The sequence below is a fragment of the Heptranchias perlo genome, chromosome 35 (genome assembly GCF_035084215.1).
Source record: "Heptranchias perlo isolate sHepPer1 chromosome 35, sHepPer1.hap1, whole genome shotgun sequence".
Classification (NCBI taxonomy): Eukaryota; Metazoa; Chordata; class Chondrichthyes; order Hexanchiformes; family Hexanchidae; genus Heptranchias; species Heptranchias perlo.
The window spans coordinates 27,292,365-27,306,499 of NC_090359.1; the positions used below are offsets into that span (position 1 = coordinate 27,292,365).

At 52.3% G+C, this 14,135-nt stretch overlaps 1 protein-coding gene across 4 annotated transcripts in view; it reads left to right on the forward strand.

Annotated features, from left to right (window-relative positions):
* LOC137302531 (polyamine-transporting ATPase 13A3-like) overlaps positions 1-14,135 on the forward strand; it is a 47,519-nt gene that overhangs the window by 9,631 nt on the left and 23,753 nt on the right. For all 4 annotated transcript variants that reach the window (XM_067972268.1, XM_067972270.1, XM_067972271.1 and 1 more), the window contains exons 7-15: positions 1,127-1,199; positions 2,055-2,186; positions 4,383-4,556; positions 5,711-5,868; positions 6,368-6,556; positions 7,353-7,414; positions 10,176-10,332; positions 12,390-12,500; positions 13,388-13,550. In XM_067972268.1, the coding sequence (XP_067828369.1) occupies positions 1,127-1,199; positions 2,055-2,186; positions 4,383-4,556; positions 5,711-5,868; positions 6,368-6,556; positions 7,353-7,414; positions 10,176-10,332; positions 12,390-12,500; positions 13,388-13,550 (1,219 nt within the window). The remainder of the gene's footprint in view (positions 1-1,126; positions 1,200-2,054; positions 2,187-4,382; positions 4,557-5,710; positions 5,869-6,367; positions 6,557-7,352; positions 7,415-10,175; positions 10,333-12,389; positions 12,501-13,387; positions 13,551-14,135) is intronic.

Sequence of the window (14,135 nt, forward strand, 5' to 3'; positions counted from 1 at the left end):
TAGGAACAGGAGGAGGCCATTCAGCCCCTCGAGCCTGTACCGCCATTCAATTCGATCATTGCTGATCTGTATCTTAACTCCATTTACCCGCCTTGGTTCCCTCACCCTTAATCCCCTCACCCAACAAAAATCCATCAATCACAGTTTTGAAATGTTCAATTGACCCCCAGCCTCAACAGCTTCTTGGGGGGAGAGAGTTCCAGATTCCCACTCCCCTTTGTGTGAAGAAGTGCTTCCTGACATCACCCCTGAACGGCCTGGCTCTAATTTTAAGGTTCTGCCCCCTTGTTCTGGACTCCCCCCACCAGAGGAAATAGTTTCTCTCTATCGACCCTATCAAATCCTTTAATCATCTTAAACCCCTCGATTAGATCACCCCTTAATCTTCTACACTCGAGGGAATACAAGCCCAGTCTGTGCAACCTGTCCTCGTAATTTAACCCTTTTAGCCCCAGTATCATTCTGAGGAAGATGTGGTGGAAATGAAAGGGGAAAATTTGCCCCAATTCTCAGACTCCCCCACTCTGAATACTGAAATAGTGTTGCCTGCTGCTCCTCCCCCACAATAAAAATAGTTTTTGTTACATTATAAACTGTTTGGAGTGTGAACATTTGCAGGTATTTCAGACAGTAATCCTCCCCCCCCCCACCCCCACTCAATTACATTGCCCTACCGCTCTGCTCCTCTTGCCCTCCCTCCTCTCCTGAAGATGCTGACTCCTCGTTAAGTACAGTTCCTTAGGCGTCCTTTAATAGCTCACCCAAACGGCCATTCTTCTTGCACGAGCCCAGACGGTGGAGATTATTCAACCACGGTGGACCTCGCTGCCAAGCCCAACGTTGCCACGTGAACCGTCGACGGTAACCAGAGCCCTGGCTGATTCTGTGCCCAGGGGCACTGAGGCCAAATGGAGCACCCTTCCTCCCCCCACTTACTGCCTCCTCGGCCGAGATCGGCTGGCTCAGCACAGAGTGGGGGTGAAACCTGGGACCCTCCTGCATGGCTCAGCCGCACGTCAGAAAGTCCGTTCGCCAGTGTGGGGGGAGGTGTTTTGTAAATGGAGTTGTTGCTCGGAGCTTCCTGTGCCTGTGGATCTGATGGTTTTTGGTGTCTGTCTTTTCTCAGCAATACACGATGCTACATGATATGGTGCAGTCACACAATTCCATCCGAGTCACCGTCCTCAGGAAGGGAAGTGGTAAGTCCAGGGCAGCATGCAGGGAAACTCACTGAGCGCTGAGGGTGGAGGGGAGGGGAGGGGAGAGATTGCACTGGGATCTGACCTTCCATCCGCTGCTCCTGGAGTCACATGCAGCTCACTCAGAGCGGGATGAAAGCCTCGTGTCTGGGGTCTCGATGGGGCAGTGGATAAGGTGCTCTCGTTTTCTGTCCCCAGACTTTGGTTCAAAGGTAAGCGAGAGAGATGGGATGACGAGCCTTCCCTTCTGATGAGAACTGGTTGATACAATGGGTGAGATACTGCCCTTTCACCTCTGACCTGATGTGGCCTTTCCCTGTTCCTCGGAGAATTCCTTTAGTGCACCTAATTGTGCCAGCCGTGGCTCAGTGGGTAGTGCTCTCGCCCCTGAGTCAGAAGGTCGTGGGTTCAAACCCCACTCCAGGGACCTGAGCACCTTATCCAGGCTGACACTCCCAGTGCCAGTACTGAGGGAATGCTGCACTGTCGGAGGTGCCGCCTTTCGGATGAGACATTAAGCTGAGGCACCATCTGCCCCTCTCAAGTGGATGTAAAAGATCCCACGGCCACTATTCTAAGAAGAGCAGGGGAGTTCTCCCTGGTGTGCTGGGCTAATATTTATCCCTCAACCAACATCACTAAAAAACAGATGTTCTGGTCATTACCACTTTGCTGTTTGTGGGATCTTGCTGTGCGTAAATTGGCTGCCGCGTTTCCTACATTACAACAGTGACTACACTTCAAAAAGATCTTCATTGGCTGTAAAGCGCTTTGGGACGTCCTGAGGATGTGAAAGGCGCTGTGGGAAAATTCAAATTGGATCTTTTTTTAATTCACAGTTTGCTTTTCTCTCAGCTTCGGAGATCGTCAGTTCATCGGAGCTGGTACCCGGCGATGTCATCATCATCCCCCAACAGGAGATGATCTTGCCGTGTGACGTGGTGCTGATGAATGGAGCCGTGGTGGTGAACGAGAGCATGCTGACAGGTCAGCTCCGAGCCAGGGGCTGGCAATCAAACCAAAGAGTGCGTGCGTGTGCATGCAATGAGTGTGCCAACCCAGCGTGGCATGGAGTGATCGCCCACTGTTACCCACCGGTCATTCACATTTTAGTCAGCTGTAAGGGTGATATGCCACTCCAGAGACTTGAGCACATAATCTAGGCCGACACTCCCAGTGCGGTACTGAGGGAGCGCTGCACTGTCGGAGGGTCAGTACTGAGGGAGTGCGGCACTGTCGGAGGGTCAGTACTGAGGGAGTGCGGCACTGTCGGAGGGTCAGTACTGAGGGAGTGCGGCACTGTCGGAGGGTCAGTACTGAGGGAGCGCTGCACTGTCGGAGGGTCAGTACTGAGGGAGTGCAGCACTGTCGGAGGGTCAGTACTGAGGGAGTGCAGCACTGCCGGAGGATCAGTACTGACGGAGTGTTGCACTGTCGGAGGGTCAGTACTCAGTGAGTGCAGCGCTGTCGGAGGATCAGTACTGACGGAGTGTTGCACTGTCGGAGGGTCAGTACTCAGTGAGTGCAGCGCTGTCGGAGGATCAGTACTGACGGAGTGTTGCACTGTCGGAGGGTCAGTACTGAGGGAGCGCTGCACTGTCGGAGATGCCATCTTTCGGATGAGACGTTAAACCGAGGCCCTGTCTACGCTCTCGGGTGGGTGTAAAGATCCCATGGCCACTATTTCAAAGAAGTTCTCCCCGGTGTCCTGGCCAATATTTATTGCTCAACCAATATCACTAAAACAGATTGTCCGGTCATTATCACATTGCTGTCTGTGGGATCTTGCTGTGCGCAAATTGGCTGCTGCATTTCCTATATTACAACAGTGACTACGCTTCAAAAAGTACTTCATTGGCTGTAAAGCGCTTTGGGACGTCCTGAGGTCATGAAGGGCGCTGTAGAAATGCAAGTCTTTCTTTTCTTTCAAGGGAAGAGAGAAAAATAGAAGTCACATCCTGGTCGCTGTGAATCACGTAGGAGATTTAATAGCAGTTATTAAAAGACTGTTTCCTCTGGTAGGGGGGTCAGTGATGAGGGATCATCAATTTAGAGAGAGTGAGGAGAGAGGTTAGGCATGGAATGCTTTGCCACAGGGAGTGGTTAAAGCAAAGACCATTCGATCTTTTAAGCAACAAATAGGATTAATATTTGAAGCAGAGGAAGATACAAGGCTGAGGAGAGAGAAGGGCAGTGGGATTGGTTTTTGGATTGCTCTGGCAAAGAGCCAGGACAGTCTCAATGGGCCAAATGGCCTCCTGCTGTGCTGGAAATTTCTATGGTTCCGTGTCTAAACAAGGAAGTGCAAGAAAAAGAGCTGATCAGCCAGACGGAAATGGAAGGGGAAGGAATATTTGGGAGAGAGTTATCTGTACAATGTCCATCTGGAAAAAATGTGCAACCTGCAGACCTGGAAGGACCCAGGGCATGCAGGCACAGGTAAAAATGCAGCCTTGCCCATAATCGTGAAAAATGGTCCAAGGTGCTTCGCAGGGACGTGAGGAAAATGGATACTGAGCCAAGAAGGCGCTTGGTCAGAGAGGTGGGTTTTAACGAGGGTCTTAAAGAAGTGGAGGGGTTTAGGGAGCGTGGGGGCCTAGATTCCGAAGGCATGGCCACCAATGATAAGACTGTACACAAGAGGCCAGAGTCAGAGGAACGCAGAAATAAAACAACAACAGCAATTACTTGCATTTATATAGCGCCTTTAACGTAGTAAAACGTCCCAAGGCGCTTCACAGGAGCGATTATCAAACAAAATTTGACATCGAGCCACATAAGGAGATATTAGGACAGGTGACCTAGTCAAAGAGGTAGGTTTTAAGGTGCGACTTAAAGGAGGAGAGAGAGGCGGAGAGGTTTAAGGGAGGGAATTCCAGAGCTTAGGGCCGAGGCAGCTGAAGGCACGGCCGCCAATGGTGGAACGAAGGAAATCGGAGGATGAGCAAGAGGCCAGAATTGGAGGAGCGCAGAGATCTCGGAGGGTTGTAGGGGCCGGAGGAGGATGCAGAGATAGGGAGGGGAGCGAGGCCATGGAGGGATTTGAACACAAGGATGAGAATTTTAAAATCGAGGGGTTGCCGGACCGGGAGCCAATGTAGGTCAGCGAAACAAACAATCAAAAAATAAATCGGGGGAAACCTGATTTTGTTTTTTTTGTTCTGGTTTGTGGTATCTGTCTAGGAGAGAGCGTGCCGGTGACCAAGACTCCGCTGCCCGATATTTGTGAAGCAGGAAACTACAACGACCCTATCTTCAGACTGGAGGACTACAAGCGCCACGTGCTGTTCTGTGGGACGCTGATCATCCAGGTCCGGCCCTACGAGCACTATGTGAAGGCGGTCGTGATCCGCACAGGTGAGGGCTCGATCCCCAATCCCGCCACGGAACGGGAACAATCATTAAAATCCAAGGCAGCCCAGAATCACATCAGGGCTTAGGGGGTTAAATTACAAGGACAGGTTGCACAGACCAGGCTTGTATTCCCCTCGAGTAAGGGAGATTGAGGGGTGATGTGATCGAGGGGTTTAAAATGTTAAAAGGATTCGATGGGGTAGATACAGAGAAGCTATTTCCTCTGGGGGAGAAATCAAGAACAAAGGGGACATAAACTTAAACTTAGAGCCAGGCCGATCTGAAGCGAAATCAGGAAGTTCTTTTTCACACTAAGGGCAGTAGAAATCTGGAACTCTCCCCCCCTCCCCCCCCCCAAAAAAAAAGCTGTGGATGCTGGGGGTCAATTGGAGCTTTCAAGACTGAGATTGATAGATTTTTGTTGGGTAAGGGCATCAAAGGATGTGGAGCAAAGGCGGGTAAATGGGGTTGGGGATCAGATCAGCCATGATCTAATTGAATGGTGGAACAGGCTCGAGGGGCTGAATGGTCTCCTCCTGTTCCTAATGATCCTATTTTCCAAACTCCAGTTTTGGACGTTGACCCCCTCCTGCTGATGCAAAGATGCCAGGCTGAAATCAGGACCCCATGCCTTTTTGAGTCCTTCTCTCCCCCACTTCCCCCACCATTGGGTGCATTTAATGGGGAGCTGCCTTAACAGCGAATGGGACATAGACAGTATGATACAGAAGCCTACAGACCGGGAAAGTCCTAGGTTTAACCCCAGTTCGTGGTGAATTAACTGACCTCAGCCAGGGCATCAGTAGGGACTACAATTGGTCTCAGAGCCCCTGGGATAGGCAGAGGAAAAATCCTGATGAGCGTCAAGTGGCTCCTGTGTGGATATCGGGTGGGGGGCAGGACTGGGCTTGGCTGTGATGCCCATTGCAGTTGAATATCCTGCTGACACCAAGTGTCTAGACTCGCACATAAAGAACGACTACTTGAGTGTAATACCAGAGGCCGGCTGGTGCCCGTCGAACCCGAACCCCAGCGAGAGTCAGCGCCTTCGGGAGAAAAAAAACACAGATATCCCTTCGCTTATGCGACAAACATAACCCCCGCGCGTCTCTCCAACAGCCCAGTATCGTTTCGCTCTCTTTTTCCCTCATCGCCAGGCTTTCTTACAACCAAAGGCCAGCTGGTCAGGTCCATTCTCTTCCCCAAACCTGTCGATTTCAAGCTCTTCCGCGACGCAAAACGTTTCGTGGTCTGTTTGGTGCTGGCGGCGGTCCTGGGATTCGTTTACACGATCATCATCAGTTCCATCCGAGGGGTGAGTGTTCAGTCCAGTCCGGTTGTGGCGAGAGGTTGGTGCAGTGACGTGAGTTCAGTCTGGGGCACTCACACTGCGGGCACCCCTCTTAGATCACATGCAGTGTGAACAGGAACCAGGCAAAGCAATGGTACAAAAAATGAACACAAAAAGTAACCACTGGATTACCTCACATTTAGTTCAGTATCCAGGGAGGTCTCTTCTGTATACAGAGGTGTCTCTTTTCTATATACTGGGTGTTCTGCACGCAGGGTGTCTCTGTTCTGCACATAGGGCTACCTCTCCTGGTGAGGGTCTCTGTCTGCAGGCTGCTACGGGTGCCTGGACATAGGAGCCTCTCAGTTCTGTTGGCAAGGTGCTCCTTCTCAGTCAGAGTCCAGACTGGTGCACCCTGGGGCTAGATACAGAAGGTGAAATCCATTGCACTGATTATTTTTCCATTTGCGACCTGATCCCTGTTAATGTGTGATCCTGGAGACGTCCCCATTGCTGTTCACAGGAGCCCATTCCTGAGATCCTTCTGAAAGCCTTTGATGTGATCACCATCGTCGTTCCACCAGCGCTGCCAGCTGCGGTGACGGTTGGTGTCGTTTACGCCCAGAGACGCTTAAAAAGACGGGGGATCTACTGTATCAGTCCACACCGAATCAACCTCTGCGGACAACTGAACCTGGTCTGCTTCGACAAGGTTTGCTCGAGGGTTTTTGTTTCTTGCCTTCCCTCCCTTCCCGCCACCCCCGCTAGAGGAGCCAATGAAGTACTTTTTGAAGTGTGGTCACTGTTGTAATGTAGGAAACGCGGCAGCCAGTTTGGGCACAGCAAGATCCCACAAACAGCAATGAGATAAATGACCAGATATATTGGCCCAGGACACCGGGGCGAACTCCCCTGCTCTTCTTCGAAATAGTAGTAACCGTGGGATCTTTTACGTCCACCTGAGAGATTTAACGTTCCATCCGAAAGACGGCAGCGCGGGACTCCCTCAGTACTCCAGGGCATAGGGATGTGGTGGGGGAGTCCGGGGCAGGGGAGGCCTAAACTTTCCTTGTGGGGGCCAGAGGAGCATCCCCTGCTAACTCCAGGCCCCCCACCCCCCAACAAAGGAGAGTGAAAAACTTAGCCTGAGCGGCCCCTTCTGCTTCCGATCCTCGTGTGACAGGCCTTCACCCAACGGGAACAGCCACAAGCCGGAGTTAAATTGCAGTCGGGACCCAATGATGCCATCGGAAACCCGATCTGCATATTTGAGGAAGGACCCCCCCGGCTTTGGGCGGGCGGGCAGCCTAGACCCCTGTCCAGAAGTACCGGTAAAAATTCGGCAACGGCATGATCCAGGCAGGGAAGTCGGCCGGCGGATTTTAACAGTTTACCTGCGGGCGGTTAGAGTTAAAACCCACCAGTACGTAGCCTCCGTCTCGCTGCGAACAACAGCGTGGGAGATCCACCAATACTCAACTCAATTTCTGTTTCTTTGCCCTTTAAAGACTGGGACCTTGACAGAAAATGGAATGGATTTATTTGGCGTCGTTCGAGCTAAAAATAAAAAGTGAGTACGTTGGAAAGTAATTTGATCTCAGAGAGATAGTGTAGAACCTGCCCACTGGTTGTCATACAGGGACAGGAGCAAGCTGGCTCCCCGATACACTAATTCCATTGACGGATAAACTGCATTGATAGATGTCCCGTCCGATAGAGGAACCTCATTCTCAGATAGATATCCCCCTTCCCCCAAATAGATATGCCTCCCTGATAGACTCCACTGATTGACACATCCCCCTATAGACAGACCCCACTGATAGACACATCCCCCATAGACAGACCCCACTGATTGACACATCCCCCATAGACAGACCCCACTGATAGACACATCCCCTATAGACAGACCCCACTGATAGGCACATCCCCTATAGACAGACCCCACTGATAGGCACAGACCCCACTGATAGACACATCCCCTATAGACAGACCCCACTGATAGACACATCCCCCCATAGACAGACCTCGCTGATAGACACATCCCCCATAGACAGACCCCACTGATAGACACATCCCCCCATAGACAGACCTCACTGATAGACACATCCCCCATAGACAGACCCCACTGATAGACACATCCCCCCATAGACAGACCCCACTGATAGACACATCCCCCTATAGACAGACCCCACTGATAGACTCATCCCTCATAGACAGACCCCACTGATAGACACATCCCCCTATAGACAGACCTCACTGATAGACACATCCCCCCATAGACAGACCCCACTGATAGGCACATCCCCTATAGACAGACCCCACTGATAGACACATCCCCTATAGACAGACCCCACTGATAGACACATCCCCTATAGATAGACCCCACTGATAGACACATCCCCTATAGACAGACCCCACTGATTGACACATCCCCCCATAGACAGACCCCACTAATAGACACATCCCCTATAGACAGACCCCACTGATAGACACATCCCCTATAGACAGACCCCACTGATAGACACATCCCCTATAGACAGACCCCACTGATAGACACATCCCCTATAGACAGACCCCACTGATAGACACATCCCCTATAGAGAGACCCCACTGATTGACACATCCCCTATAGACAGACCCCACTGATAGACACATCCCCTATAGACAGACCCCACTGATAGACACATCCCCTATAGACAGACCCCACTGATAGACACATCCCCCATAGACAGACCCCACTGATAGGCACATCCCCTATAGACAGACCCCACTGATAGACACATCCCCTATAGACAGACCCCACTGATAGACACATCCCCCATAGACAGACCCCACTGATAGACACATCCCCGATAGACAGACCCCACTGATAGACACATCCCCTATAGACAGACCCCACTGATAGACACATCCCCCATAGACAGACCCCACTGATAGGCACATCCCCTATAGACAGACCCCACTGATAGACACATCCCCGATAGACAGACCCCACTGATAGACGCATCCCCTATAGACAGACCCCACTGATAGACACATCCCCGATAGACAGACCCCACTGATAGACACATCCCCTATAGACAGACCCCACTGATAGACACATCCCCCATAGACAGACCCCACTGATAGGCACATCCCCTATAGACAGACCCCACTGATAGACACATCCCCGATAGACAGACCCCACTGATAGACACATCCCCTATAGACAGACCCCACTGATAGAAGCATCCCCTATAGACAGACCCCACTGATAGACACATCCCCTATAGACAGACCCCACTGATAGACACATCCCCCATAGACAGACCCCACTGATAGACACATCCCCTATAGACAGACCCCACTGATAGACACATCCCTCATAGACAGACCCCACTGATAGACACATCCCCTATAGACAGACCCCACTGATAGACACATCCCCTATAGATAGACCCCACTGATAGACACATCCCCCATAGACAGACCCCACTGATAGACACATCCCCTATAGACAGACCCCACTGATAGACACATCCCCCATAGACAGACCCCACTGATAGACACATCCCCTATAGACAGACCCCACTGATAGACACATCCCCTATAGACAGACCCCACTGATGGACACATACCCCATAGACAGACCCCACTGATAGACACATCCCCTATAGACAGACCCCACTGATAGACACATCCCCCTATAGACAGACCCCACTGATAGACACATCCCCTATAGACAGACCCCACTGATAGACACATCCCCTATAGACAGACCCCACTGATAGACACATCCCCTATAGACAGACCCCACTGATAGACACATCCCCCATAGACAGACCCCACTGATAGACACATCCCCTATAGACAGACCCCACTGATAGACACATCCCCTATAGACAGACCCCACTGATAGACACATCCCCTATAGACAGACCCCACTGATAGACACATACCCCATAGACAGACCCCACTGATAGACACATCCCCTATAGACAGACCCCACTGATAGACACATCCCCCTATAGACAGACCCCACTGATAGACACATCCCCTATAGACAGACCCCACTGATAGACACATCCCCTATAGACAGACCCCACTGATAGACACATCCCCCTATAGACAGACCCCACTGATAGGCACATCCCCGATAGACAGACCCCACTGATAGACACATCCCCTATAGACAGACCCCACTGATAGACACATCCCCTATAGACAGACCCCACTGATAGACACATACCCCATAGACAGACCCCACTGATTGACAGATCCAGTATTGTCAGTTATCTCTGCTTCTGTTTGATTGTCTCTCTCTCTCTCTTTCTTTGTTTCTGAATTTTCAGCTTCATCTACAGTAACGAGGACCTGAAAATGCACGTGTTTAATGAGGATGAGGTGCTGGCTGCCATGGCAACCTGTCATTCCCTAACCCTTGCCTCTTCCCAGACCACACTACAGGGCGATCCATTGGATTTGACCATATTTCGAGCAACCAACTGGGTTCGTACCTCTTCAAAAACCACTGAGAGTGAGCAGTCCAACACCTATCCCCACGACAGGCCTATCTCCTAGAGTTACCAATGTTCCTGGATTGCCCGGGAGTCTCCCGGAATGGGGCCTGGATCTCTTGGGAACTGCTGCTTGCAGCCCAGAAGATCTTTGCTCTTTAAATTTCCTGCCACAGCAGTGTATCCCCTGTTCTGTTACATCACTGGCTGCCGCCGCAGAGAGCAGAACAGTCGGGAGTCGGGGAGGAGTGAGGGAGACGGGGGAGAGAGGGAGAGACTGGGGGGACGGGGGGAGAGAGGGAGAGACTGGGGGGACGGGGGAGAGAGGGAGAGACTGGGGGGACGGGGGAGAGACTGGGGGGACGGGGGAGAGAGGGAGAGACTGGGGGGACGGGGGAGAGAGGGAGAGACTGGGGGGACGGGGGAGAGAGGGAGAGACTGGGGGGACGGGGGAGAGAGGGAGAGACTGGGGGGACGGGGGAGAGAGGGAGACTGGGGGGACGGGGGAGAGAGGGAAGGATTGGGGGGACGGGGGAGAGAGGGAGAGACTGGGGGGACGGGGGAGAGAGGGAGAGACTGGGGGGACGGGGGAGGGAGGGAGTGACTGGGGGGACGGGAAGGGAGGGAGACTGGGGGGACGGGGGAGAGAGGGAGGGACTGGGGGGACGGGGGAGGGAGGGAGGGTCTGGGGGGACGGGGGAGGGAGGGAGGGACTGGGGGGACGGGGGAGGGAGGGAGGGACTTGGGGGACGGGGGAGGGAGGGAGACTGGGGGGACGGGGGAGAGAGGACGACTGGGGGGACGGGGGAGAGAGGGAGACTGGTGGTTGGCATGGGGACCAGCACTTCCTGCGCAGCCAGGAGCAGCAGCACAATGTGGTGAGTGGGAGCGGTGCTGAGAGAGGAGCAGCCAGTAAAGGGGCGAGTGAAACCCGGGGACCTTACAGTGGGTAAACAGGGAAAGATTGTTTCCACTGGTGGGCGAATGGGGAACTGAGGATTCTCACTGGAAGAACCAAGGGGGATGGGAGAAGGAAAGTTCTTGAACTAAGGACTATTATACCATGGGATGCTTCACCACAAGGGGCTATTGAGGTAGAGACAAGAACATCATTTAAAAGGGAATGGGATAATGGTTTGAAAGGAGAAATATAAAAGGATCTGGGGGGAATGGGGTTCGAGGAGAGAGCACTGGGGGCAGATTGGCCTCCTCCTGGGCTGTAATTTCTATCATTCTATGAAAACCTTCCTTTATTGAGTCCGAGCTCAGGGGGTGGTTTAGAAATGTTGGTGCTGAGCTGAGTTTAGGACGATGTGCCCTGTGAGAATTGCCCCAAACACTGAGCCCGCTGCCCTTTGTGTGATCTCTCGGTTTGGTTCAGGTCAGTCTGTGCCGCCCGCTTTTGATGTGTGAAGTCCAAGAACAGATCGGCTCTGATTCAGGCTCCTGGTTCACAGTTCATCACCTTTACACAGAATCGGAATTCAAACCAGAGTCCAAGGAGATAGGGGGAGAGATGCAATAACATTCACAGACGTCAAGTGATCAGACATCACATGGTCAGATGACATGTGATTAAAACGTCACATGATCAATCTCCAGGTATGCCTCCAACCAGAGGTAGCAACCCTACTAACATCTGGAGTGACCAGTCCACTCACGTAGCCCCATGACAGGACTAACATCTGGAGTGACCAGACCACTTGGTATCCCCCAGATAGGCCTAACACCTAGAGTGACCAGTTCATTCCCACAGCCACTAGGATGTGTCTACTCACACAGCCACTAGGACGTGCCTAACATCTGGAGTGACCAGTCCACTCACACAGCCACTAGGACGTGCCGAACATCTGGAGTGACCAGTCCACTCACACAGCCACTAGGACGTGTCTAACATCTGGAGTGACCAGTCCACTCACAGCCACCAGGACGTGCCTAACATCTGGAGTGACCAGTCCACTCACAGCCACTGGGAAATCATTTTGGCTGCTCGAAGATGCAGGGGCATCTCCTTCAGGGGCAGAATATTTATTGATATTTTCTCTGAAGGTTCTGGAGGAAATGGTTTCCCAGGCAAGAAGATTGAAACGGGCCAATCCACTGATAATTGTTAAACCAACCCTAAACTCCAACTCCAACATCGCAACAACCAGTGGGATGGTGAGTCAAGCAGCTTCTCCACTGCACACTGACCGGTGCCTTTACTCACAGGGCCATTGGAGAGCACTCTTCTTAATGGCTGCCTTTTCAACTCTGTCTTGCTTTTTGTTTTTGTTTCTGTCCTCTTCTGTCTCTGTTGCTCTTTCCATCTCTGCCAGTCCTTCGCTTTCTCTCTCTCCATCTTTCTGTCTCACTGTGTTGCCCTCTGCCTTTGATGCATCATTGTCTGTCTATCTGTCTTTGTTTCTCTCTGACCTCTCCTGTCTTTCCCTCTGCCTTTCTCTCTCCCCCTCTTTCTCTCTCTCTCCCCCTCTTTGTCTCTCCCCCTCTTTGTCTCTCCCCCTCTTTGTCTCTCCCCCTCCCCCTCTTTCTCTCTCTCTCCCCCTCTTTCTCTGTCTCTCCCCCTCTTTCTCTGTCTCTCCCCCTCTTTCTCTCTCTCTCCCCTTCTTTCACTGTCTCTCCCCCTCTTTCTCTGTCGCTCCCCCTCTTTCTCTGTCTCTCCCCCTCTTTCTCTGTCTCTCCCCCTCTTTCTCTGTCTCTCCCCCTCTTTCTCTCTCTCTCCCCCTCTTTCTCTCTCTCTCCCCCTCTTTCTCTCTCTCTCGCCCCCTCTTTCTCTCACTCTCTTTCTGTCACATCCTGTCTGTGTCTCTGTCTTCTCTCCCTGTCCTCTCCTCTCTCTTTCTCTCTATCCATCTTTTTCCTCTCCTGTCCCTGTCTCTCTCTATCTGTCCGTGTTTACTCTCTTTTTCCGTCTCTTTCTCTCTCTCTGTCCACTTCTCTCTCTCTCTCTCTCTCTTTCTTTCTCTCTCTCTCTCTTTTTCTTTCTTTCTCTCTCTCTCTCTCTTTCTCTCTGTCACCTGAATACTGCCTCCTGTCCTTTTTTCCAGGTTTGCCGTTTTCGCTCTGGGATAGGAATTCTCCGACAGTTTCCCTTTTCCTCAGCCCTTCAGCGGATGACGGTGATCGCTAAAAACCTGGATGAGCAGAGCCTGGTGGCATACTGCAAAGGGGCTCCAGAGACAATCGTGAAACTGTGCACCAAGGAGTCAGGTAGGAACGAATCACGTCCGCCGTACGTTTCAGTGTCAAACTGCATGAGAACAATTCCTGACCAATAGGCTGGCTGAAAAATTCTATAATTGTACAGTATATACCGTTCCCCTCTCTCCACCCCCCCACTGCCTACATACAGCTCCCCTCTCTCCACCCCCCCACTGCCTACATACAGCTCCCCTCTCCACATCTCCCCCTCCCTACATACAGCTCCCCTCTCCACATCTCTCCCCCACCCCTACATACAGCTCCCCTCTCCACATCTCTCCCCCCACCCCTACATACAGCTCCCCTCTCTACATCTCTCCCCCCACCCCTACATACAGCTCCCCTCTCCACATCTCTCCCCCCTCCCCACATACAGCTCCCCTCTCCACATCTCTCCCCCCACCCCTACATACAGCTCCCCTCTCCACATCTCTCCCCCCACCCCTACATACAGCTCCCCTCTCCACATCTCTCCCCCCACCCCTACATACAGCTCCCCTCTCCACATCTCTCCCCCCACTGCCTAGATACAGCTCCCCTCTCCACATCTCTCCCCCCCCTCCCTACATACAGCTCCCCTCTCCACATCTCTCC